A 16,066-nucleotide genomic window follows, 5' to 3' on the forward strand; every position below is an offset into this window, starting at 1 on the left:
ATCAATGGCTCCGAAGTGGAGATGGTCGATAGTTCCTGGGGGTCACCATCACCAACAGTCTGTTCTGGTCCACTCACGTTGATGCAAGAGTCAAGAAAGCCCAACAACGTCTCTACTTCCTACGGAAGCTAAAGAAATTTGGCATGTCTGCATCGACTCAAACTTCTACAGAGAGCATCCTATCCGGCTGCATCACAGCCTGGTATGGCAACTGCTCAGTCCAAGATCGCAAGAAACTGCAGACTGTGGTGAACTCAGCCTAACGCATCACACAAGCTTGCCACCTCCACATTTATTCGGCATACACTCTCGTTGCCTCGGGAAGGTAGACAGCATTATCAGAGACCCCTCCCACCCAGGCATTGCCTTCTTCCAGACCCTTCCATCAGGCAGAAGGTACAGAAGTCTGAAGACTGGCACATTCAGACATAGGAACAGCTTCTTCCTCTACAGGACTCCTCAACAACTCCCCCTCAGATTGATCTGTTCACTACAAGAACACTATTCACGACGCCCTATGCTGCTCTTGCATTTGCTTTATTTGGCCCCTTGTTCTGCACTATAACCAATCACAGTTTTGTCGATGTACCATTTATCAATGGTCTCTGTTGATTATTCTTGTGTCTACTGTATACGCATGGTGTACGTTCCTCGGCCGCATAAAAATACTTTTCACTGTACTTCGGTACATGTGACACTAAATCAAAGAGTCTTTACAGCCAGCAGAATAATATCCATCGAATACAATATGAAAGCAGAACAATACTTTTCACCTCGGTACATGTGACAATAAATCTAAATATCCTAGTAACACATCACTACAACTCTTGGGTGATCCAAATACTTCAAATCCTGGACGCTTTCTATTCACCCTCCCTGGCTATTCACCCTTGGGCAAAGGATGAGATCTCATTATTGATTCCCATTATGGCCACTAAAACGCAGGAGATTTGCGCTGGCGAGATCTCAATTTTAGATCTACCCACACCAACATCCCCCCCCCCCCCACCCCCCCCCCCCCCCCCCCCCCCCCCCCCCCCCCACCCCCACCCCCCACCCCCACACAACCTGGTGACGTGATTCCATGAATTTGGATGTAACTAAGCGGCTTTACACCGTAGAATCTCTCCACGACATTGCACTGCCAGGAGAACATGATGGGAGCAGTGCCAAGGGGACACCAAGTGCCAGAAAACCTGGTCTGAGAACTCAGCTATGTTTCTGGACAGTTTTCAGTCACAGCTGATACTCCAACAAACGTTCCTCATAATTTGTGCACTTTGATCAGCTGCCCCCTCAGCCTTCTCTGCTGTAAGGGAAACAATACCAGGGTAACCAGCCTCTCTTCACAGCAGAAATGCTCCAGCCCAGACAATCCTGGTGAATCCCCCCTGCATCTTTTCTAGTTCAATCACATTCCTCCTCTAGTGCGGCGACCAGAACTGCACACATCACTCGGATCAAGCCCAAGAGATGTACAACCACTGACCAGAAACTGAACTCCACCAGCCATATAAATACTATGGCTACAAGAGCAAGTCAGAGGCTGGGGAATTCTGCAGTCAATAACTCATTTCCTGACTCCCCAAAGCCTGTCCACCACCTACAAGGCACAAGTCAGGAGTGTGATGGAATACTCACCACTTGCATGGAAGAGCGCAACAACAACATTCGAGAGGTTTGACACCATCCAGGATAACGATCGGCATCCCTTCAACATCCATTCCCTGCACGACTGATGTGCACTGGCAGCTGGTGTACCATCTACAAGATGCACTGCAGCAACTCACCAAGGTTCCTTCAACAGCAGCTTTTAAACCTGTGATCTCGACCACCTTGGAGGACAAGGGCAGCAGATACATGGGAACACCATCACCTGCAGGTTCCGCTCCAAGCCACACACCATTGCCTCTTAAGTTTCCAAAGATGTGCAGGTTAGGTGGGGTTTTTGGTTATGGGGATAGGGCAATGAAGTGCACTAAGACAGGGTTCCCTTTCAGAGGGTCGGCGTAGACTCGATGGGCTGTATGGCCTCCTGCACTGTAGGAATTCTATGATTTTCTATTCTATTCTAGCAGTGCAAGCATTCCGAGGCCAACCCTACAGACTCCTTACTTTGCCTCAATAATGTGTCTGAACTCTAACCTTTGAAGAGTACGCCTTCTGTGTAATAATCCTGCATCTCACGCTATCAATTTTTTTTTCCTGACTGTAACTGGCAACTAATGAGTAGTATTGCACTGTGAACTGATACACTTTAGGAATTGGATTGAGCCCAGAGAGCTCGTTCTCATGTAGAATTTGACACTCAAAGAAATGAGACTTAAACCTAGGTCCTAGGTGTGAAAGGGCAGAATGTAAACGCACGTCTTCTGTTTTTTTTTTAATTTAGAGTACCCAATTATTTTTTGTCCAATTAAGGGCAAATTTAGTGTGGCCAATCTATCTAACCTGTACATCTTTGGGTTGTGGGGGTGAAACCCACACAGACACGTGGAGAATTGCAAACTCCACACAGAGTATAACCCGGGCCGGGATCGAACCCGGCTCCTCAGCAACGTGAGGTAGCAGTGCTAACCACTGCACCACCGTGCTGCCCTGCACACCTCTTCATTTCTTCTTACCACTACAAAAAAGATCCACGTTGCAACTTTTATGGCAGAACAAGCAACTGTTGAATGTGAAACTTATTTAAATCGCAGCTTGCAAACCATAATTCCCAAGTGCTGGGTTGCTGAGCCAATAAAGCCACCAACTAATTTTTAAATCACAGACCTCAACATTTTTAAATATCAATAAAAGAGACAAAGGTCTAACATATAAAAGGCAAACTCAGATTCTGCAATAATTCAGAATAATGAGCTCCTAAAGCTCACTGGCACAAAACTATTCTGAAAAATAACAAGAAAAACTCGAGTGGTGAACATAAAATCTGAGAAAATGGTAGCAGGACTTCCTGTGGTGGCAAGTGAGAGGAGGTTGCACATTGGGCAGCTCCTGCGAGAGTCCTGGCGCGTTGGTACTTTCCATCAGTTTTCTTTTGTGGGGGGGTGAATCCCCAGAGAGACTTAGTTGGTAAAGAATGTCCAGGAGCCAACAGAAAGCTGCTGGGAGGAAGATTTGAGTGCTAGCCCATCAGCAAGGTAGAGCGCAGGGAAATGTTGCCAGGTGGGGGTGCCTTTATACCAGTTGATATACTGACAGAGGTGATGGCAGTGGGATCTGAACATCAGTTTAATAAGCACTTTGAGCGTTAAGGGAGATGTTGGAATCGCTCAAACATTCGGTGGAGGATTTGTGGGCCCCAATAAGGGAGGCGTTTGGAACAAGAGCGGAGGTGGTGCAGGAGGAGGATGAGGCGCTGAACGGATGGAGGAGGCACTGTCGAGGCACAATGACCAGCTCACCTCGCTCGAGGCTGAACCAGCCATGGTCGAGGACAGAAATAAGAGCCTGAGACCACCCCCCCCCCCCCCCCTCCCCTCCCCTCCATTCCAAGCTGTTGGATAGGGCCTACCACTCGCCCTGGTCAAAACCTTGAATGAGCCAGCGAGGGCAGTGATTGTTTGCTTCCATAGTGATCAGTCGAAGGAAAAGGTGCTGAGGTGGACCAAGCAGAAATGAGGGGTGAGGTGGGAAAGAGCTGGGATTCGGATATATCAGGATCTCACTGTGGACTTGGCGAGGAGGAGGAATTTGCATTAGCGATTGAGCCATTAGCCATCGCCTTGAGGAAGTCGGACAAATGGAGGAGTATAATGGGGGGGTCGGGGGGTTGGATAAGGAGCATAGGATATAGTTATATGCTAATGACCTGTTGCAGTACATCACGGACCAAGTTCCCATGATGGGGCTGGTAAAGCGGTTTGGGGTTCTCTCTGGATACAAACTGAATTTGGAAAGAAAGTGAATGTTTTCTGGTCACTCCAGTGAGAAAGGGAGCCAATTTGGGGGTGTCGCCGTTCCGCCTGACGAGTTCTCATGTTAGATATTTGGGGGTACGAATGGCCCAGGACCAGGCGCAGATAAAGAAACTGAACTTGACGAGTTTGATGAGCAAGGTTAAGGCGGACCTGCAGAGGTGGGACACTCTCCCTCGGATTATGGCTGGGCAAGTGCAGTTGGTAAAGTTGAATATCCGACCGAGGTTTTTGTTTTTATTTCAGTGTCTTCCAATGTTTCTGCCCAAGGCCGTCTTTGTGGGGGTGGAACAGTTTATTTTGCTGTTCATTTGGGCAGACAAGATGGCGAGGATTCAGGAGGTGGTCTTGCAGAGGGACCAGCAGTTAGGGGGTTTGGCGCTGCCGAACCTGATTTATTATTACTGGGCGGAGAACGTGGAGGAAGGTATTGAGTTGATGTGGGGTCAGGGGGAGGTCTGGTTGAAGGTGAAGGCTAGGTCATGCAAGGGGATAAGGTTACAGGCACTCGTGCAGGAACGCCCCGCTTCCGTTCTCTCCAGGACAATTTTCGGGGAATCCGTTGATGGTGGCCACGTTAAAAATATGGAGGCAATTATGGCAGTATTTTAAATTGGAACAGGGTCAAAGATAGCTCCGATTTGGGATAATCACCTGTCCGAACCTGCAAGATTGGATGTCAGGTTTAGAGGTTGGGGGGATGAAAGGGGTGGAGGTAGTGAGGGATTTATTCCTGGAGGGGCGGTTTGCGAGTTTGGAGGAGCTAGCGGAGAAGTATGGTTTTGCACAGTCCGAAACATCTAGATACTTGCAGGGTAGGGATTTTGCTCAGGGGGTTTTCCGACCTTTCTGGAGATGACGTCATCATCTTTGTTGGAAAGAGTCCTGTCGTTGGTGGAGGAGAGGAATATTTCAGGAATTTACAGGAGGATTTTGGTGGCGGATGTTGCATCCTGGGGGGGGGGGGGGGGGGGATTAAGGTCAAATAGGACGAAGAGTTGGGAGGGGCAGTGGAGGAGGGGGTGCGGTGTGACTCCCTACATATGCCATGTCATCCTGCACAAAGCCCGGGCTCGTACAGTTAAAAATGGTTCATCGAGCACACTTGACAAGGGTTAGGATGTGACGGTTGTTGAGGGATAGAGGAAAAGTGTGAGTGGCGTGAGAGGGGGCCAGCCAATCATGAATATCACAGACACTGTTAATGTAACACCATTTAAACCAGAGATTCTGGGCATGTCCAAAGCTTGCGAACGTCTGGGGATCCTTCTTCAGCACCATGTCGGCGATCTTACAAAACGGAATTAGAGCGTGGTCCCCGAGAGGCCGTTTTCGGTGCGTGTCAGGTCAGCCAGATCTGCAGACGTCTTAACCTTTGCCTCGCTGATTTCTCGCAGGCAGGTTCTGTTCCAGTGGAGGTCAGCTTCTCCACCCAGTGCCTCGGTGTGGCTGGAGGATTCCGTGGAGTTTTTGTACCTTGAGAAAATTAAATGTATGCAGAGAGGCTCTTGTACAAGATGGCAGCCATTTGTCATGCATTTCAAGGAACTGGTCACCGTCAGATGTTAGGGGGAGGATTGTTTTTTCTTTTGGGGAGTTACTTTGTTTCGTATACATAAAAAATGTACAATAAAAATATTTTCATGAAAAAAGAAAACAGTTGCAGTTTGTTACCATGTAAAGAAGAGTAAATTAATGCTTAGTTTGGGACCTTTTATCAGACTCCCATCTCTCTCCTCTTTTTCAGCTTCCACCCAGCTATTATTTTCTGTTTTGATGAATTTCATTTTCCTGGCACCCGTTGTGTCAGTTTCAACATAAATAGACATTCAAATACCACACACCTCTATCCATTCTTCAAGTTGGTCTCCAGACCCTGCACGTCATTCATTAGATGGTGTCTATCTACCTGCCTGGCTTAGCTGGATTTATGATCACCCTAAAGATTCTCAACTAAATACCTCCTGAATTTTAGACCGAAGGGATACATCTGAAAAATTTACCCACCTTTCTCCTTATGTTGATCAGTCTGCACTTTTGAAATATTTCCTTCATTTTCTATTATTATGAAAAGATTTTGGTTTAAAAACCTTTCATTTAAGGCAATTATTGCTGTCAAAAATTATTCACCTTTTCAATTCCATCTGGCCTTCACACCAATGCTCCAAGAAGAGAAGAAAAACATTTGCATTGATGTCACACCTTTTATGATCTCAGAAAGCTAGTCATCGACAATAAATCCGTCACTGTTATTATGAAAGCAAATGGGGCAGCTAATAAGCACACAAAGTGCCATAAACCCATTTTGGTGGTACTGCTGGCCAGAACACTGATAACTCATTTCTCATCTTCAAAGAGCGAGTTAAGATCGATAATACCTGCCAGAGCAGGAAGGGGAGACTTTGATTTAATGCATCTGAAACAGTAAACTTTGCACAAATCAGCACTCTCTGGAGTGGAACCTGACCCCTCACTGAATCACAGAACACTGACCAGCTCCGCCAAATAGCTGAAAGCAGGTTAGTGGATGTCCAAGCCTGCCCATTGGTCATCACAGATGTCACAATACAGACCCTTGCACCGATCAGGAAGTCATTTCTGATGTGACTCTTCCTTCTCCATTCGCTTCCCATCCGCTGCCCTACACATCAAAGATTACTTCATTAGATTGCTTCCTATGTTGTACCAGCCAAAAATTATGTTGAAGGCCAAGATAATCTCACAGCATGTTCATATACTCAGATACATTTTATTAGAAGTTAAATGGGTGATAATTGACTGTACAATGGCAAACATTTTTTTTAAAATAAATTTAGATTACCCAATTATTTTTTCTATTAAGGGGCAATTTAGCGTGGCCAATCCACCTACTCTAAACATTTTTGGGTTGTGGGGGCGAAACCCACGCAGACACGGGGAGAATGTGCAAACTCCACACGGACAGTGACCCAGAGCCGGGATCGAACCTGGGACCTCAGCGCCGTAAGGCGGTTGTGCTAACCACTAGGCCACGTGCTGCCCGTACAATGGCAAACATGAACATCAAAACAAAGATCATCATGACTGTTTATCTTCCTCTGCACACAAATATGGGATGTCCTCTGTACAGCATGTGTGCTTTAGTCCAGGAGTAAGGTCACTTGAAAATGACATTGTTGCATTGCAGCCTCAGCTTTTCTCCCTTTCAAGCTAACCTAGAGCCACCTCACATGCAACATGTTCAACCCCCAACGTATGGCACGGACAGTAAATATCCCTTTTCCTCCCATCACCTCCCTTCAAAGCCAAAGACATACTGACCATTTCATCTTCCAGTTTGAGATGAAGGGCCCCATCGCCTTCTTTGTAATCCTTGGTGATTTCTGCTGATTTCCAAACATCCTCTGGATCAGGGATCCAAACCTTTGTGTACTGCAAATAAAATTCAGGCAGATTAGTGTACAAAAAGCATCAAGTTACAGGGAGTACACCACAGTAACCAGTATTGTCTTTTCTCTTAGATTGAAATATAACACAAAGATGTTGCTTGAATGAACATAAATCAGAGTAACTACATGCACCGTTGAAGAAGATCCACCCTCTGAGTATGACCATGGCATACACAGAAAATATCCCTCTGAATACTAACCAGTCACCTGGTGTGATTTTCCTAGTTTGCTCATCAATAGATTTTTAAAAGAATATATTCGGAGAAGTTCGAATGAGATTTCACACTACCCAAGTATCTCTATGCCCAGTGGGATCAGCACTTCATTAGTTAAAACAGCTTTCTGCTGATGGTAGGATCTGGTGGGCCCTGGTTTAGCACAGTGGGCTAAACAGCTGGCTTGTAATGCAGAATAATGCCAGCAGCGCAGGTTCAATTCCCGTACAGGCCTTCCTGAACAGGCGCCGGAATGTGGTGACTCGGGGCTTTTCACAGTAACTTCATTGAAGCCTACTCGTGACAATAAGCGATTATTATTATTAGGATCCATTATGTAAACAGGCTTAAGGCAAAAATGTCTTCGGTACAAAGAGGCTCATGGAATGTGCAAGTCATGCCTGTGATGGTCTGGAATACGTTAATTTGATCACATTTATTCATGGCGATGAAATGGAAACAATTGCAAGGATGATATAACTGAGGTAATAAAATGACTGGGAGAGTTGGAGAAGTGACAGGTGCATTTGTTTGGTTCCAGTTGTTCTGTTTTGTGGATCTTTGATGTCTAATGATTTGTTGATGGTATGTATGGGGTGTAGAGATTTAAATAGGGCAGAAGAGAGGTTGGTGGACCATTACGTAGCAGCATTAATCCTGGAATTGTGAATCATGGTTTCTCAATAAAAGATTTGATACTGGACTGTGTGTGTCGACTCTAATGATGATTAAAATAACAAGAAAGCAGTCCAACACCTTCCTCCAACTCATTTGAGGAAATGTCAGCAAAAAGAAATGGTGGTGCAAAACCAAGAATGCCAAGCTTCCCAACTCAATATCCCAGCAAACAAATCCCCCTCCAATAAACAGCACTCTCCGCTTTCCATTTTCAATCCAGCTGATGATGGTCATTCTTTTCATTTTCAATCCAGCTGATGATGGTCATTGACTTTCTTATGTTACATATATTATATTTATACACAGACACCCTGGCCATGGTGGAATTTGAACCCATGTTCCCACAGCATTAGCCTGGGCTTCTGGTCCAATGACATTATCACGATGCCACCATCTCCTTCAAAATAAATATATATGCGCAGGACACACAGGCACACACCGTTTCTGGAAAGATCCTCGCAAGCAATTCAGATGGCTTGTGGCATGTTTTACTGCCCTTAGCGTTGTAGATTACTGAGCTAGTGTAACTCAAAAATAATAGCTCTTTGACACCGAAGTAAAAGCATACATTGTAGAGCAAGAAGACCACTTCACTTGTCAAGCTGACTGAACCCAGAGTCCAAGGGCGGTATTCTCTGTTAATGGGGCTATGTCCCCACACCCGCCAGAAAACGGGCGCCAATCACTCTGGACGATTTTTTCTAGAAAGTCCAGAGTGATTCTCCGTTTTGAAGGGGGCTAGCAGAGCCCCGGAGTACTCCATGCAGCTCCGGCTGCCGATACAGGGCCCTGCACTTTCGGCCGTGGCGGGGCCCCACGCTACATGGCAGACCCACACAGTGGGCCAGCCCCGACAGTATAGCCCCCCCCCAGATCGCGCACCTGGCCGTCCTGGAGGCCCTCCCTGTGATGGATCCTCCCGCCCCCAACCAGGGTGGGCACGGACTGTGTCCGCAGCCTCCACTCCAAGTGCCCGCCAGGTGGAACCATGAGTGAACCACACCGGCAGGAACTCGGCCAGTTGCCGGTGGAGAATCGCCACGGGGGCCTCTTTCAATGGCCCCAGACAGGCACCACGTCGACTGTGCGTGCGCGCGTGGCCCCCAGAGAATCATTGGAAAGCATCGGACTCGATCGCTGGTCTGACGCCCCATTCTCCACCCCCGCGCAGAGCGCGATTGCGGAGCTGAGGCTCGAAGAATCCCGGCCCATGTATGATCACTGATGTATGATATAATGATTGTACACATTTCCTATTACCATTGCCAGTCGATCCCCACCATACATTTAATTTCCTTTACAAAAGCATGAAAATAAATCAAGCTCTTTCGTTAACATCTCTATAACCCTCCATCACCCCACTCAACAAATATTGATCCAAGTCCATTTTAAAGATGTCAATTAACTCAATGAACTGCTTCTTCTGAGTGTCTAGCCAATTATCCTCTAAAGGGAATAAAAGTATTTCTCTAATTTACCGGAACTGATATGATCACAGCACAAGCCTCAAAAGCAATAGATGAAAAACTGTCCTGCGACTGCAAAGCCAAACGAAGAAGTCCTAAAGCCTTCTGGCAGAGGAGATGGTGCCGGCAATGCGTGGCACCAAGGCCAACACTGCAAGGGTGGGGTCTGTAGTGGAACGCCTGGGGCAAGAGGTCAGAGCCATGACAGGAGAACTTCGAAGCATGGCTCAGACCCTTCAACTGTCTGGTTTTGACAATGCCAGATGACATTAAGGCTTCTGAAGCTCACTTCAGCTGCCTCTCCGTCCCATGGAGTAACCCAGGGGCCCTAGAGCACCTGGAGGGAGGAGGATCTGCTGAAGCATCCCGAGGCCTTCCACCCAGGAGACCCTGGGAGTGACCAGTCAATCGGAATCCTCACTCCCTGAGACTGGCGCAACTCAGGCACTGCAGGCAGATCAGAGTAACGCAGCATTTACCAGTGTCACCCGAACGTAGGCAGAGCCCTACAGATCCCGGCCCTCCAGAGGACACCCACCGAGGGCATCTCAGGCAATAGGGCGTGGAAGGCAAAAAGCCACCTCCATCTCTGATGTGCATCCTGGGAATACAGCCAGACGTAGTGGGAGGGTACAGAAGGCAAAGGAAATTTAGAGCACAGCGTGGGCACAGGTGATGTTAGGCAACAGTAGTTTGGGGGGGGGGGGGGGGGGGGGGGGCATTCTCACTTTTCCACTCTGCACGTCACTGAATTAAATGTGATTGTTCTTCACTCCCTTTAATGTTCTTCAACCCTCCTCCCAGTGGCATCGAGCTTCTCCCCAACCGGACACTGTTTTCTCACTGGCCTTCCATGTCTGGTCTCTCTCATTCGCAATGATGGGACTCAGGCATAACTCAGTGAACCCGGATCCCAGTCCCTAATCCTCCTCTAGAGCAAAGGGACAAAGGGCAGAACCTCACTCGGACATGAGCTAGGGAGTCAGCCTGCTGGCAGCAGAAGTCAGGCATAACCAGAAACTGAGGAACATTTCTCACCGAGAGTTGTTATTAGCCTCCTGCATTGACTGGGCCTCTGCTGTGGTCTCAGGCCTCTGCACTGGTGTATTCAGCAAAGTCCTCAGGGGGTGTACAGGTCACCCGTGGATCCTGGAACAACCCTGGAGCAACTGTGACCTCTATGGCCACAAGGATCTGATGTCCTCTGCTGCCACGTGGCCCCAAGTCAGCAAAGGTGTTGCAGAGGTACTGCACAAACTCACTGGTGAGGTAGAGTCTTCTACCACACATGTTGCCGGACAGCTCCATGTAGGACACTCAGGTTCTATACACCTTTGGTCTCCTTTAGTGCCTTTGAGTCCCTGCACAGTTAGTGCTGCCTCCAGCCCCTGAGCTCGCCTTGCAGCCCCTGGTCTCTTGCCGCAGGATCTTCCTCGGGTACTGCCGCACATTGCTGCTGGGAGCCTGTACTCCTTCAGTGCTGTAATAAACTCCACTGGCTCCATACCGATATCAATAGGTTTCCTGCGAGGGATGAGAGTCAAGTTACCATCATTACCTCCCTGACCCATTGACCTCCCTGACCTGGAAGCAGCCAGTCCCAGACTTTCCAATAGTGACTGCTTACTCACAGCTCAGATGCCCTCCCATCTCTATTACAGGACTGGCTCTGGTCTATGCCCACACTACTTATACAGGTTGATGGGCTGCAGTCTGGTTTTCCCTCTCCCTTTCACTCCATATAATTGGGGGTAAGGATAGGAGGTTTATATTCCTGCACATCTCTGATGGGCAGGGTCAACTGGACGGTGATGTTTGCCTTGGGAGCCGAATGGATCCTGACTGGCAGGCATTGGGGTCCCAGGAGAGAAGCGAGGCCAGCATCTCTTCATCCCCTGCAACCAAGCGTTGAGCCCAAAACCCTAAGTATTCATCCCATTCCTTGACTTTTGAGACTACAGCCAGCTGACATTGTTAAGGGTTAACTCTTAATGGCTAATTAATTTGACGAGGAGTCTCAGGAATGTTAGAAGGAACAATTTCTTAATGCTTCAGGGATAGACAAAACTAATAGGCACCCTGCTTACGCAGGCTGCATCATTTAGTGATCTCATTGCTTTCATGGCTCTACACTTAGACTTCTGGACAGTTATTCCAGCGGTTGTGCCCCCCACCTGGACAGGGTGTTGCCTTCTCTTTTGGGATCTCATCCACCCAGCCCATTAGGCCCGGCTCCTTGGCCCCATGTGGCCTGCAGCCATCCCATGCAACAGACAGCAGACGAACTCAGCTCTAAAAGCACTTTTAAACAACACACGCACAGCAGACTTCGGGACAACACATAGAACAGTACAGCACAGAACAGGCCCTTCGGCCCTCAATGTTGTGCCAAGCCATGATCACCCTACACAAACCCACGTATCCACCCAATACCAGTAACCCAACAACCCCCCCCTTAACCTTACTTTTATTAGGACACTACGGGCAATTTAGCATGGCCAATCCACCTAACCCGCACATCTTTGGACTGTGGGAGGAAACCGGAGCACCCGGAGGAAACCCACGCACACAGGGGGAGGACGTGCAGACTCCACACAGACAGTGGCCCAGCCGGGAATTGAACCTGGGACCCTGGAGCTGTGAAGCATTTATGCTAACCACCATGCTACCCTGCTGCCCCTACATAACACACACCAACATAACCCCCACCCTGGAAACCCCCGAATCCCATCCAATTTGACTTCATAATTGACACTAACAAAATTATTATACCTCAATTGGAAAGGGTGCAGAGGGGATTTACCAGGATGTTGCCTGGTATAGAGGGAAGAACTTATGAGGAAAGGCTGAGGGACTTGAGGCTGTTTTCGTTAGAGAGAAGAAGGTTAAGAGGTGACTTAATAGAGGCATACAAGATAATCAGAGGATTAGATAGGATGGACAGTGAGAGCCTTTTTCCTTGGATGGTGATGTCTAGCACAAGGGGACATAGCTTTAAATTGAGGGGAGATAGATATAGATATAGAGGTAGGTTCTTTACTCAGAGAGTAGTAAGGGCGTTGAATGCCCTGCCTGCAACAGTAGTGGACTCGCCAGCACTAAGGGCATTCAAATGGTCATTGGATAGACATATGGACGATAAAGGAATAGTGTAGATGGGCTTTAGAGTGGTTTCACAGGTCGGCGCAACATCGAGGGCCGAAGGGCCTGTACTGCGCTGCAATGTTCTATGTTCTAATTGTTGTCATTAGGTTAATTTAGCATATTAGTATGTTTGGGGGAGGGGGGGGCATGAAAAAACACCTTTATTTAATCTGTGAAATTGGACTGCAGCTGCATGTGCTTCAGCAACCTTTCAGTACCTTGGCAAGTGACTATGTTTGCATCCAGGCAGCAAGTGTTGGAAAGCAGGAGCACTCACCCCAGGGTGATCCTGCCTTCCCCTTCATCAATATTGATACTATTTCTGGCACAGGTGGATGGGTAACAATCAGAAGCTGCCATCCTGAGATTTCCTTTCACCCGAGCCAGGGTTGGCATTGACATCGACCCTGGCTGTCATCAGTCAACTCAGCAGCTGAATTTTAGTGCAATCTTTTCAAATAGCAATCACCCAATAAAATGATATTGGCATTCCAATGTTTAAACCGTAAACGCAGCTTTTCCCCAATGCCCGAAAAAGTCATAATTCATCGCTTCCTTGGTCCGACAGGCAGCGGATAGAGTAAACTATAATCAACCACCATTTTTGCTTTGGGGAATCAGAACCACAATGCACCATTTAGGTTAGTGTGATATGAGATGCGAGTGGCACTAAGTGTTGTGTCATTGTCGCCCAATATGAAGGCAGAGGACATTTTTAATAAATTCCTTTCTGGGAGACAAAAGACATGACTGCTGTGACCCTGATGAAATGTATAAAAGGAAACACCAGGCAGCAGAAGGATTTCGTGACAAATACAAATACCTTGTCAGCACTTGTTTATTGGAAATACAATTTCTGCTCATGATTTAGTTACTACAATGGAGTAAATTCTCTCTCCTGCCCCACCCTATTGCACACCCTATTTTCAAAAAAATTGGAAAAGTGCCAAGGTCTGGCTGAAGACCAGTGTGTATCTCTCAGAGAAACACAGCTGAGTTTTCAGAACAGATTTCCTGGCACTCGTGCAAAGAACATTTGGGGGCGGGGTTTGCACCGTCACCCTGGTGATCAGGGGCTGATAGAGCTGGCTCCACAGAGATCGGGGCGTCATCTTCAAAGGGCGCCCCGATCTGCATTAAAAATAAGTTTCTCCCCTCCCTCCACAGATACGGAAGACCTGTCCACAAGCTTTAGGGCGACCCTCCACCCCACCTCAAAAGGTATCGGTGCACAACAGTCGCCCTCCCTCCCACCTTGCCGCCACACTGCCATTGGGACTCTTCCCTCTCACCAACAGTCAGTCCATCACGCTGTCATCATGGCTCTCCCCTCTACCTCCCTACCACATATATGGGTAAATCCCCCCCCCCCCCCCCCCCCCCCACCCCGAACCCACAATGGATGAGATTTATTCTCACCATGCCAAAGTTTACTTGGCAGTATCCACTTCAGTGCCCCAGGCAGTACCAGGGGGTAGTGCCAGAGGAAAATGTCCATCCTTGGCCCTCAACCCTCGGAGCCTCCAGGCATCTCTGCATCCCAGGCATGGTCACCACGACTTTTTTTGTTTTTGAACCAGTAGTGATTTGTGCCAGCGTGATGGCACGTCTCCGGGAAGGGGGGGGGGGGGGGGATCCAACGTGGGCGGATGCTACAGCATAAAGCCATTTAAGTACATTTAATGTTATTAAAATTCATGGAAATAAGGTTCATGCCATTTCTGAGCATGAAGCTGATCACGTCACCAGCGGTGGGTGGGGAAGACCTTAAACTGTGATCTCACTGGCGCAAATCACATTATGACCCGCTCGTGAGATTTAGCGGCCATAACAGGATTGGTGCCCCTGACAAACGTGCCCTCTAAATTCCACTCATGGAATTATTGCTACAAATACAACAATAATAGCTATGGCTCTCAAATAATGGACTGGAAAAGAAATAACTCATATTCTGCATTCGATAACAAACCATACGATACATCTTTATCAACACAAAGGAACCAAAGGCCGAAATAACAACAAGAGAAGGCCCATTCTGTCCATCCAGCCAATTCATTAGATTTTGGCTAATGTACACCTTAATTACATCTACCAACCAGTTCATTTAATATCAGCTGTCACTATGATTATTATTAGTGTGCTAGAGCCAATTCTGCTAAATTGGCATACAGTTCCAAAGGAACCACCATGCTTCCAGTACCTGCCATGCAGCCATGTGTGAGCCACATGACAACATATGATGGATAAACACACAGGTTAATTGCTTTGGCACACAAAATGTTGATTATTGTTGTAATTTCCTCCACTTTGGAGTCTCTTGGAGTTACTGACTCATGTTCGAAGGCAGTTCCATGATTCTTCAATATTCCCCACAATGGGCCACTTGTCAAACATGAACTGAAACAGGTGTTGACAGGCAATTTTACCATAATAATAATAATGATAATAATAACTTATTGTCACAAGTCGGCTTAAATGAAGTTACTGTGAAAAGACCCTTGTCGCCACATTTCGGCATCTGTTCGGGGAGGCTGGTACGGGAATTGAACCCGCGCTGCCTTGTTCTGCATTACAAGCCAGCTATTTAGCTCAGTGTGCTAAACCAGCCCCTGAAAATTATTACTAATCTCAGCTGTTGGCCATCCATGCACACTGTCACTAGACAGTGATCTGGAACTGTGTGTGCCAGCTGTTTGTGAGAACATGGAGTATTTTCTGTTCTCCTGCAACCAAATGTGACAAAGTCAATAGCTGTCAAAGCAAAGATAATCTAACTGAAAACCAGACAGAAGCATTCCAAGATTGCCAGCTATGTGTAGCTTAGTAATACACTGGGGAGCACCTCTCCCATTAGGTTTTCTGAGAGGACTATTTCTATTCAAATTCGCATGAAACCAACATGTCACAAAGTCAATGCCAGTTAGCCGCAAAGCAATCCAGTAAGTCCCACCCACGCGCTCGGAGCCCAATCCCAACAAGTTTATTTCCTTCAATTCCTTTTGAAGTCTTTGATTGTTTCCGCTTTCACCACCTAGTGGGCAGCGAGTTCTAGGTCAATAACACTCTCAGCATAAAAAATGCTTTTCCTCACATTCCTCCTGCATCTCCTTCCCAAAATCTCCACTCTGCGCCCAAGATCTTGTGTACTTTACTAACTGTGCTCTCAATATGCCCTGCCACCTTTAAAAATCGACGCAAATACACTCATGTCCCTG

At 47.4% G+C, this 16,066-nt stretch overlaps 1 protein-coding gene across 4 annotated transcripts in view; it reads right to left on the bottom strand.

Moving 5' to 3' along the window:
• Positions 1–16,066, bottom strand: part of myo5b (myosin VB) — a 299,598-nt gene that overhangs the window by 195,238 nt on the left and 88,294 nt on the right. For all 4 annotated transcript variants that reach the window (XM_038790508.1, XM_038790510.1, XM_038790509.1 and 1 more), the window contains exon 2: positions 7,221–7,331. In XM_038790508.1, the coding sequence (XP_038646436.1) occupies positions 7,221–7,331 (111 nt within the window). The remainder of the gene's footprint in view (positions 1–7,220; positions 7,332–16,066) is intronic.

The sequence above is a fragment of the Scyliorhinus canicula genome, chromosome 3 (genome assembly GCF_902713615.1).
Source record: "Scyliorhinus canicula chromosome 3, sScyCan1.1, whole genome shotgun sequence".
Classification (NCBI taxonomy): Eukaryota; Metazoa; Chordata; class Chondrichthyes; order Carcharhiniformes; family Scyliorhinidae; genus Scyliorhinus; species Scyliorhinus canicula.